Genomic DNA, 9,685 nt, shown 5'->3' with positions numbered 1-9,685 from the left:
GCAGGGATGGATGCAGGGATGGATGCAGGGATGGATACAGGGGTACAGGGATGGATGCAGGGATGGATGCAGGGATGGATGCAGGGATGGGTACAGGGATGGATGCAGGGATGGATGCAGGGATGGATGCAGGGTTCGGTACAGGGATGGATGCAGGGATGGATGCAGGGATGGATGCAGGGATGGATGCAGGGATGGATGCAGGGATGGATGCAGGGATGGATACAGGGATGGATGCAGGGATGGATGCAGGGATGGATGCAGGGATGGATGCAGGGATGGGTACAGGGATGGATGCAGGGATGGATGCAGGGATGGATGTACAGGGATGGGTGGGTACAGGGATGGATGGATGGATGCAGGGATGGATGCAGGGATGGGTGCAGGGATGGATGGGTACAGGGATACAGGGATGGATGCAGGGATGGATGCAGGGACGGGTACAGGGATGGATGCAGGGATGGATGCAGGGTTGGGTACAGGGATGGGTGCAGGGATGGATGCAGGGATGGATGCAGGGATGGATGAAGGGATGGGTACAGGGATGGGTGCAGGGATGGGTACAGGGATGGGTGCAGGGATGGATGGATGGATGCAGGGATGGATGCAGGGATGGATGCAGGGATGGATGGGGATGGATGCAGGGATGGATGCAGGGATGGATGCAGGGATGGATGCAGGGATGGGTGCAGGGATGGGTGCAGGGATGGATGCAGGGATGGATGCAGGGATGATGCAGGGATGGATGGGGATGGGTACAGGGATGGATGCAGGGATGGATGCAGGGATGGATGCAGGGATGGATGGGTGCAGGGATGGATGCAGGGTTGGGTACAGGGATGGGTACAGGGATGGATGCAGGGATGGATGCAGGGATGGATGCAGGGATGGGTACAGGGATGGGTGCAGGGATGGGTACAGGGATGGGTACAGGGATGGATGCAGGGATGGATACAGGGATGGATACAGGGATGGATGCAGGGATGGATGCAGGGATGGATGCAGGGATGGATGCAGGGATGGATGCAGGGATGGATGCAGGGATGGATGCAGGGATGGATACAGGGATGGATGCAGGGATGGATGCAGGGATGGGTACAGGGATGGGTACAGGGATGGATGCAGGGATGGATGCAGGGATGGATGCAGGGATGGATGCAGGGATGGGTACAGGGATGGATGCAGGGATGGATGCAGGGATGGATGCAGGGTTCGGTACAGGGATGGATGCAGGGATGGATGCAGGGATGGATGCAGGGATGGATACAGGAATGGATGCAGGGATGGGTACAGGGATGGGTACAGGGATGGATGCAGGGATGGATGCAGGGATGGGTACAGGGATGGGTACAGGGATGGATGCAGGGATGGATGCAGGGATGGGTACAGGGATGGATGCAGGGATGGATGCAGGGATGGATGCAGGGATGGGTACAGGGATGGATGCAGGGATGGATGCAGGGATGGATGCAGGGATGGATGCAGGGATGGATGCAGGGATGGACGCGGGTTTGGACGCAGGGCTCGGTACCGGCCAAGGGAACGCCTTGAACCCGCCCCGGGGCCCCCATCCGGGCCCACCCCGAGCGGAAGGCGGTGACGTCAGAGGGCGCGGTGACGCGGCGCGCCCCCTGGCGGGCGGCGCGCGGCGCGCGCGCGGGGCGCGGGCGTCACGTGTCCCCGCCCGCAGCATGGCGGGAGCGGCCCCATCCCCGCGCGGGTCCCCCGGCGGGAGGAGGAGGCTGCGGGACGATGGGGTCCGGACAGCGACCTCCGCCGAGCAGGTGTGGGGCTGGGGGAGCTGTGGGTGCCATGGGGAGCTGTGGGTGCCATGGGGAGCTGTGGGTGCCATGGGGAGCTCTGGGTGCCATGGGGAGCTATGGGTGCCATGGGGAGCTGTGGGTGCCATGGGGAGCTATGGGTGCTATGGGGAGCTGTGGGTGCCATGGGGAGCTATGGGTGCTATGGGGAGCTGTGGGTGCCATGGGGAGCTGTGGGTGCCATGGGGAGCTGTGGGTGCCATGGGGAGCTGTGGGTGCCATGGGGAGCTATGGGTGCTATGGGGAGCTGTGGGTGCCATGGGGAGCTATGGGTGCTATGGGGAGCTGTGGGTGCTATGGGGAGCTATCGGTGCTATGGGCCTGGGCTGTGGGTGCCATGGGGCTGGGCTGTGGGAGCTGTGGGGAGCTACGGGTGCCATGGGGCTGGGCTGTGGGTGCCATGGGGCTGGGCTATGGGTGTCATGGACTATGGGTGTCATGGGGCTGGCTCTGGGGCTGCCCTAGAGCCATGCTATGGGGTGCTCTGTGGCCGGACTGGGGAATGCCATGGGGCTGGCTCTGAGGCTGCCGGGCTGCTGTGGACCTGGGCTATGGGGTGCTATAGGGTCATGGTGCCCTGGGGCTGGCTTTGAGGGTGCTGTGGGGCTGGCTTTGAAGCTGCCCTGGGGCCAGGCTGCTTTAAGGCCCGGCTCTGAGGTGCTATGGGGCTGGCCCTGAGGGTGCTGTAAGGCTAGGCTGTGTGGCTGGATTGGAGGGTGCTATGGGGCAGAACTGTGGGGTGCTGTAGGGTCATGGTGCCCTGGGGCTGGCTTTGAGGGTGCTGTGGGGCTTGGCTATGGGTGCCATTGGGCTGGCTGCTGTAGGGCCGGGCTATAGGGTGCTCTGAAGCTTGCCCTGAGGGTGCTGTGGGGCTGGGCTATGGGTGCCATTGGGCTGGCTGCTGTAGGGCCGGGCTATAGGGTGCTCTGAAGCTTGCCCTGAGGGTGCTATGGGGTGCCATGGGGCTGGGTGATCCCTGCCCCACTTCCTCCCCGTGGCAGCACCCGGGGCACCCATGGGTGGGGGGCTGTGACGGGTCCCCCCATTCCCAGCTTGCGGTGGGTGCGGAGGTTCCCTCTGCTCCCTGTGGATCTGATCCAGCCCGGGCCGCTGGGATGGGCCCCAGTGGTGCAAAGGCAGGGCTGTGTTTCCCAATCCATGCGGCATTCCCGCTCATCCCGTGGCCCCACGGATGGGGGGGGGGGGTGGTCCCGGTGCTGCCTGCCCTCCCCCTGCTGTTTTCCATCGGGATTATCCCGGTTCCCGGCTTTTCCAGAGGGATGCGCCCTGCTCCATCCTTACGCCTGGGGCAAACAGCCCCGTGGGGCGCGATTCCCTTGGGATCCCGGCTCGGCTCCTGCCCGAGCCTCCCCATGGGATCCCCTTGGATAAAACCCTCGGGAATGGGGCAGGAGCTTCCCGGCCTCACGGGGGCTCTGCTTCCCCTTGCATGCCGGATGCAGGCCAAGGTGGAGGACATCGTGCAGGAGGTGTTTGATGCCTACAAGGCCAACCACCGCGTCCCACAGTGAGTTCCTATGGGAGCGGCGCTCCGGTGGGATGCGGCCCCAAGCCTTGGGTGCGGTGGCCTCAGCTCCCGGTCCCTGCCTCCCGTCCCAGGTTCATCCTGCACCGGGAGAAGCACTTCCATTACCTGAAGAGAGGCCTCCGGCAGCTCACGGAAGCCTATGAGGTACCGGAGCTGCTGCCCCGTTGGGATGGGTTTGGGATGAAGGCTCCTGAAACCCCGTTCCGACGCCGATGCTCTTCCGTTAGAGCAGGGCGCCCCGAGCCCCATCCAAGCCGGCCTTGATCCGTGGGGATGGGGCCGCCGCAGCTGCCCTGTGCTCAGCACCCCCAGAGGGAAGGATTCCATCCTTACACCCAATGGGGATCCCAACCCATCACCCCTTTGCCCTGATGAAGAGCCCGTGTGGGAGCTGCTCCAGCTCCTGAGCATCCTTGTGGCCCCCTTTAGACCCCATAAGCAGGGGGGTGTCGTGGAGCAGGATGCTCCCTGCAGCCCCACATCCTCCTCGGTCCCCCCCGTTATCCCGCAGTGCCTGGATGCCAGCCGCCCTTGGCTCTGCTACTGGATCCTGCACAGCCTGGAGCTGCTGGAGGAGCCCATTCCCCACTCGGTCGCCTCTGAGTAGGTACCAGCAGCATCCCATAGCCCACCCTATGGTGGCGGCTTGGGGACCCTCACCCCGCGTCCTGCCTGCAGCCGCGGCCCCATGTGATGCCGGAGGTGCCAGCTCCTGCTGCCCCCGCACCAAAGGAGCTTTGTTCCTCCCTTTGGCACCATCAATGGGGCCTTTCTTGCTGCCAGCACCTCGTGATGGGGGGGGGGAGAGGGATGAGATAACCCCAGCCTTGACCTTATTGGGGGGGGGCACACACGCAGGACACCCTTGTGTGTTATGGGGTGTCCCCATGGCCTCCGTGGCTCACTGCCACCCCTCCTTTAGTGTCTGCCAGTTCCTGAGCCGCTGCCAGAGCCCCCAAGGGGGTTTTGGGGGGGGTCCAGGCCAGCACCCCCACCTCGCCCCCACCTACGCCGCGGTCAACGCGCTCTGCATCATCGGCACGGAGGAGGCCTTCGGGGTCATTGACAGGTAGGGATGGTGTTGGGGTACGGGGTTGGGGGGGCACAGGACACGTGTGTGTGTGTGTGGTGTGTGGTGTGTGCCCCCCCACCTCCTGCAGCACAATGGCTCCGGCAGGCAGAAGCTGCTGCAGTACCTGCACTCGCTGAAGCAGCCCGATGGCTCCTTCCTCATGCACGTCGGGGGCGAGGTGGATGTGAGGTGGGTGAAGGGGGGGCTGCCCTGGGTACCAGCGTGGGGCTGGGCTCCCCTCCCTGACCCCCCCCCCCTCCATCCCGTATCCCATAGGAGCGCCTATTGCGCTGCATCCGTGGCCTCCCTGACCAACATCCTGACCCCCGCGCTCTTCGCTGGCACGGCCGAGTGGATCGCGAGGTGTGGGGTGGGGATGGGGCAGGGATGGGGATGGGAGCGTGGGGTGGGGTGGGAGGCACCAACCCCAACCCCTTCCACTGGAGCAGCTTGCTCCAAGCCCCTGTGTCCAACCTGGCCTTGAGCACTGCCAGGGATGGGGCAGCCACAGCTTCTCTGGGCACCCTGTGCCAGCGCCTCAGCACCCTCCCAGGGAAGAGCTTCTGCCTAAGAGCTCATCTCAGTCTCCCCTCAGGCAGGTTCAAGCCATTCCCCTTGTCCTGTCCCTACATCCCTTGTCCCAAGCCCCTCTCCAGCTTCCCTGCAGCCCCTTCAGGCACTGGAGCTGCTCTCAGGCCTCCCCAGGCTGCCCCAGCCCAGCTCTCTCAGCCTGGCTCCCTCGCAGCATCCCCATGGTCCCAATCCAGCAGCTCCCCATCCCGATGTCAGGACCTCGCTCCCCATCCCACCCTCTCCTCCCTCCCCGTGCAGGTGCCAGAACTGGGAGGGCGGCATGGGCGGCGTGCCGGGGATGGAAGCTCACGGCGGTTACACCTTCTGTGGCGTGGCCGCCTTGGTCATCCTCAAGCAGGAGCAGCTCCTCAACCTGCGGAGCCTGCTGGTGAGCACCTCCAGCCCCTTCCTCCTTGGGATTATGGGGGGGGGGTTCCTCCCCATGGCCTCATCCTGCTCTGTCCTGCCCAGCACTGGGTGACCAGCCGGCAGATGCGCTTCGAGGGCGGCTTCCAAGGCCGCTGCAACAAGCTGGTGGATGGCTGCTATTCCTTCTGGCAAGCTGGGCTCCTGCCCCTGCTGCACCGAGCCCTCCACATCAAGGGTGAGTTGGCTTTTGGGGGGGGGGCTCGATGCTGCCTTCCTCTGCCCCCCAAAACAGCATCTACATGAAGGCGTCATGGGAAGGGAATGAACGCGGTGATTCCGTGTCCCCGTTCCCGGTGGGAGCTGCTGCGTCGGGGAGGCTCCTGAGGCTTTGGTGGTGTGGAGGGAGCCCCGAGGAAGGGGCAGTTCCCACATTCCTGCCCCCTCCATCCCCATGGATTTCACCCCCTTCTTTCCCCTTCCAGGCGACCCAGCCCTGAGCATGACCCATTGGATGTTCGACCAGTCGGCGCTGCAGGAATACATCCTGCTGTGCTGCCAGTGCCCGGCCGGGGGGCTGCTGGACAAGCCTGGCAAGTGAGTACCAGGGCTTATGGGGCTGGGAGGGGGGCGCTGCCTGGTGTGCTGCACCCCAACACCCCCTTCCCCATCGCCAGATCCCGGGATTTCTACCACACCTGCTACTGCCTGAGCGGCCTGGCCATAGCGCAGCACTTCGGCAGCGGCGACCTCCACCACGAAGTGGTCCTGGGCGCCCCTGAGAACCGCCTGGTAGGTGCTGAGCATCAACCGCTGAGCTCCCGTGGTGTGTGTGTGGGGGGGAATCCTCCCCAGCCCCACAAGCAGGCTCCGAGCCCCCTTTCTCCTCTCGCTTGCCCCACAGCAGGCCACGCACCCCGTGTACAACATCACCCCGGACAAGGTGGGGCGGGCGGTGATGCACTTCCTACGGCAGCCCGTGCCCAGCCTGGAGCCAGCAGCTGAGTGATTGGGGTAGCCCTGCTGCCCCCCCACCCCAAACCCCGTACCCCCCACCCTAGACTGTGTGCAAGCAGCCCTGCCCCGGGTGCTCTGGTGCAGAGCGAGGTCCTCAGGGTGCTAGCAATACCAAAAGGGTGCTCCCGTGGCCACCAGCTCCTGCCGCCGTTCCCGGTGGGAGCTGGGAATTCATTATTGGAATGAATAAAGCCCCAAAAGGACGAGCTGCACCCCCCCCCCCACAACCCCAACCCCGTGTCGTGTGCGTGCAGTGGGGCAGAGCTGCCGCCCCCCTCCGTGCCGCGCTTTGGGGCCGGGAGGTGATGCTTGGGCTCCGATCCCAAGGGAACATCGGGAAGTGGAAATCAGGCTGCTTTTTCTATGTCCCGTTTTATTCTTTAGAGTCTTATAGTAAAGGGGAAGCCTCAACTTGCAAGACAACTCCGGGCAGTATGTACAACATACCTTAGATCCATGGAATGAATTGGCATCAAAATGGGAATGGGGCGGGGGGGGGTACCTATGGGGCACGGAGGGGATGCTAGAGATCAGAGAATGCCATAGAGGTGGGGAAGGTGACAGAGGAAAAGGAAGGGGGGGGGGGACACGGGACAGGATGCACACAGAGAGCACCCAGCCTGGCTCTGTGCTGTGGAAAGAGGGGGTGCAGGCGTTGTGTGTGTGTTGTCCCCCCCCCATAGCTCCCACAGGCATCGGGGGCAGTTGGAATTGCACACGCAGAGAATAAATAGCAAGACCCCCCCCCACTTTTCCTTCCAGTGCTTGCCTGATGGGGGGGGGGGGTCAGGAGCAGCTCCCCTGTGTGAGGCCTGGCCTTTTGGGGGGGCACACACACACACACACACACACAGAGTGGAGTTGGGGGGGGGCTGCACAGCCTCCCCCTTCAGCTCAGGACTGCTGTGGTCCCCGGGTATAAATAGAAACGCTCATATAAAACCAGAAAGGAGGAGGGCGAGGGGCTCGCTGGGGAGGGGGGGCAATGGGGACGGTGCCTCCTTGGAGACACTTCCCCCCCCCCCAAGTCTGTCGGGGGCCCTGCCTGGCCGGCTCCCCCCTCGGGGCCGGTGCGGTTGGAGCGGGGAAAGGGCCGGGATGGGCTTTGGGAAGCTGCAGTCCGAGAGCCTCTACGAGAGAAGGGAAAGAGTCCTTACACGGCCGAGGGCGGTGGGGGGGCCGGGGGGGGCCCTAACTGGCCTCCATGCGCAGCTTCTTCCTGTTCTGAGGCTCCTCGGGCTCCGAGTCGGAGCTGGAATCGGATCCGCCGTCGAAGGCGGAGATGGTGCTGCCCTTGGCGTTGGTGTAGAGGCTGCTGCCGTCCGTCGAGGGGTAGCTGGCCTGAAGCTGAGCGCTCGACCTGGCCTTCTCCAGCGCCCGCACTGCAAGGCAGAGCCAACACCTGGAGCCCCTGTGCCTTATCCCACCTGGATCCCACCACATGGATCCCCCCCTGCATCCCACCACCTGGAGCCCCTGTGCCTTATCCCACCTGCATCCCGCCTGTGCCTTATCCCACCTGCATCCCACCTGGATCCCCCCTGTGCCTTATCCCACCTGCATTCCCCCCCCCCCCCCCCCCCCCGTGCCTTATCCCACCTGCACCCCTCCTGTGCCTTATCCCACCTGGATCCCCCCTGTGCCTTATCCCACCTGGATCCCTCCTGTGCCTTATCCCACCTGGATCCGCCCTGGATCCCCCCCTGCACCTTATCCCACCTGTATCCCACCACCTGCATCCCCGCTGTGCCTTATCCCACCTGGATCCCTCCTGTGCCTTATCCCACCTGGATCCCTCCTGTGCCTTATCCCACCTGCATCCCTGCTGTGCCTTATCCCACCTGCATCCCCCCTGGATCCCCCCCTGCACCTTATCCCACCTGTATCCCACCACCTGGATCCCCTATGCCTTATCCCACCTAGATCCCACCACCTGCATCCCCGCTGTGCCTTATCCCACCTGGATCCCTCCTGTGCCTTATCCCACCTGGAGCCCCTGTGCCTTATCCCACCTGTATCCCACCACCTGGATCCCCTATGCCTTATCCCCCCTGGATCCCATGGGATTCCCTTCGCCCCCTCACCTTGCTGCTCCAGGAGCGCGTTCTGGCGCTTGAGGTCGTCGATGTCCTGCTGGTGCGTGTGGTTTTTCCGGCGCATGTACTGGATGTACTCTGTGGCTTTGTCCAGGATTTGCGCCCGGGATGCCTGTTGCAATAGTGGGAAAAGGCAGACGAGGCGAGATAAAGACCTAGGCCACGGAGGAGCCCATGGGATTCTGTCCGCCCCATCCCACCCGCGGCGCAGCAGCAGGGGGGAGTGCGCGGTGCCGATGGCACCGGAGCCCAGCTCTTGGCTTGGGGACCCCCGTGGGGAGGGCTGGGATGACTGTGACCTCCTGGTGGTGCTGGGTTAGGCTGAGAACTGAACCATGGAATCAGGGAATGGGGTGGGATGAAGGGAGCTTAAAGCTCACCCAGTTCCAACCCCGACCCCTTCCACTGGAGCAGCTTGCTCCAAGCCCCTGTGTCCAACCTGGCCTTGAACACTGCCAGGGATGGGGCAGCCACAGCTTCTCTGGGCACCCTGTGCCAGCGCCTCAGCACCCTCCCAGGGAAGAGCTTCTGCCTCAGAGCTCATCTCAGTCTCCCCTCGGGCAGGTTCAAGCCATTCCCCTTGGCCTGTCCCTACAGGCCCTTGTCCCAAGCCCCTCTCCAGGTTTCCTGCAGCCCCTTCAGGCACTGGAGCTGCTCTCAGATCTCCCCTTCTCTTGTCCAGGCTGCCCCAGCCCAGCTCTCTCAGCCTGGCCCCAGAGCAGAGCTGCTCCAGGTCCCTTTTACCCCCATGGCCTCCTTCAAACTCCTTCCATCCCCATCCCCCTTTCATTTGGGCTCCCACAACATCACAGAATGGGTTGGGATGAAGGCGCCATTCCCCTTGGCCTGTCCCTACAGGCCCTTGTCCCAAGCCCCTCTCCAGCTTTCCTGCAGCCCCTTTATGAGCTGCTCCATGTTCTCCCCTTCCCACCCACACCACCCTGGGTTCCCCAAGCACCTCCAAGGGGCTGGACCCGCACAGCAGGGGGAACCCAGCACCCAGCACGCTCCCCAACCTCACCTTCTCCCCCTGCAGGGAGGGCACGGAGTCCCGCAGGCTGTGGAAGCTGTCCTTGATGTGGTCCCTGCGCTTGCGCTCCAGCGCGTTGTGGTGGGCGCGTTTGTCCGCCTTGGGGGTGGACGGGGGGGGCAAAGGGAGGTGAGGGTGGCACTGGGGCGGTGGTGGTGGGGG

General features: G+C 64.0%; 2 protein-coding genes across 3 annotated transcripts; one reads left to right on the top strand and one right to left on the bottom strand.

Moving 5' to 3' along the window:
- Window positions 1-1,672: 1,672 nt before the first annotated feature.
- Window positions 1,673-6,403, top strand: FNTB (farnesyltransferase, CAAX box, beta). 2 transcript variants are annotated; one of them, XM_057396514.1, is made up of 12 exons: window positions 1,673-1,784; window positions 3,284-3,348; window positions 3,441-3,513; window positions 3,881-3,972; window positions 4,292-4,438; window positions 4,547-4,630; window positions 4,718-4,804; window positions 5,273-5,402; window positions 5,486-5,618; window positions 5,866-5,977; window positions 6,058-6,172; window positions 6,285-6,403. In XM_057396514.1, the coding sequence occupies exons 1-12, from the start codon at window positions 1,692-1,694 to the stop codon at window positions 6,387-6,389; spliced, it is 1,236 nt and encodes a 411-aa protein (XP_057252497.1). In that variant the 5' UTR covers window positions 1,673-1,691; the 3' UTR covers window positions 6,390-6,403. The 2 variants fall into 2 exon arrangements, with proteins under 2 accessions (XP_057252497.1, XP_057252498.1); XM_057396515.1 differs by having other exon boundaries at window positions 6,288-6,396.
- Window positions 6,404-7,420: 1,017 nt separating this feature from the next.
- On the bottom strand, window positions 7,421-9,622 carry MAX (MYC associated factor X; the record flags this gene model as incomplete). Its single annotated transcript, XM_057396517.1, has 3 exons — window positions 7,421-7,779; window positions 8,482-8,605; window positions 9,515-9,622. Coding segments are annotated over 3 exons (423 nt in total), but the record flags the coding sequence as incomplete, so codon positions are not given.
- Window positions 9,623-9,685: the final 63 nt, after the last annotated feature.

This window comes from Pezoporus wallicus, unplaced genomic scaffold, assembly GCF_028554395.1.
Source record: "Pezoporus wallicus isolate ANWC-B61680 ecotype Strahan unplaced genomic scaffold, APGP_CSIRO_Pwel_v1 contig_14229, whole genome shotgun sequence".
NCBI classification, from domain to species: domain Eukaryota; kingdom Metazoa; phylum Chordata; class Aves; order Psittaciformes; family Psittacidae; genus Pezoporus; species Pezoporus wallicus.
This window is presented reverse-complemented; position numbering and strand designations above follow the sequence as displayed.

Bases quoted from the DNA above. Each gene is read 5' to 3' on its own strand.
- FNTB (XM_057396514.1), top strand. From the start codon at position 1,692: ATGGCGGGAGCGGCCCCATCCCCGCGCGGGTCCCCCGGCGGGAGGAGG. The intron at 4,439-4,546 runs GTAGGGATGGTG...TGGCTCCGGCAG, and splicing joins GCCTTCGGGGTCATTGACAG to GCAGAAGCTGCTGCAGTACC. The intron at 5,619-5,865 runs GTGAGTTGGCTT...TTCCCCTTCCAG, and splicing joins CCGAGCCCTCCACATCAAGG to GCGACCCAGCCCTGAGCATG.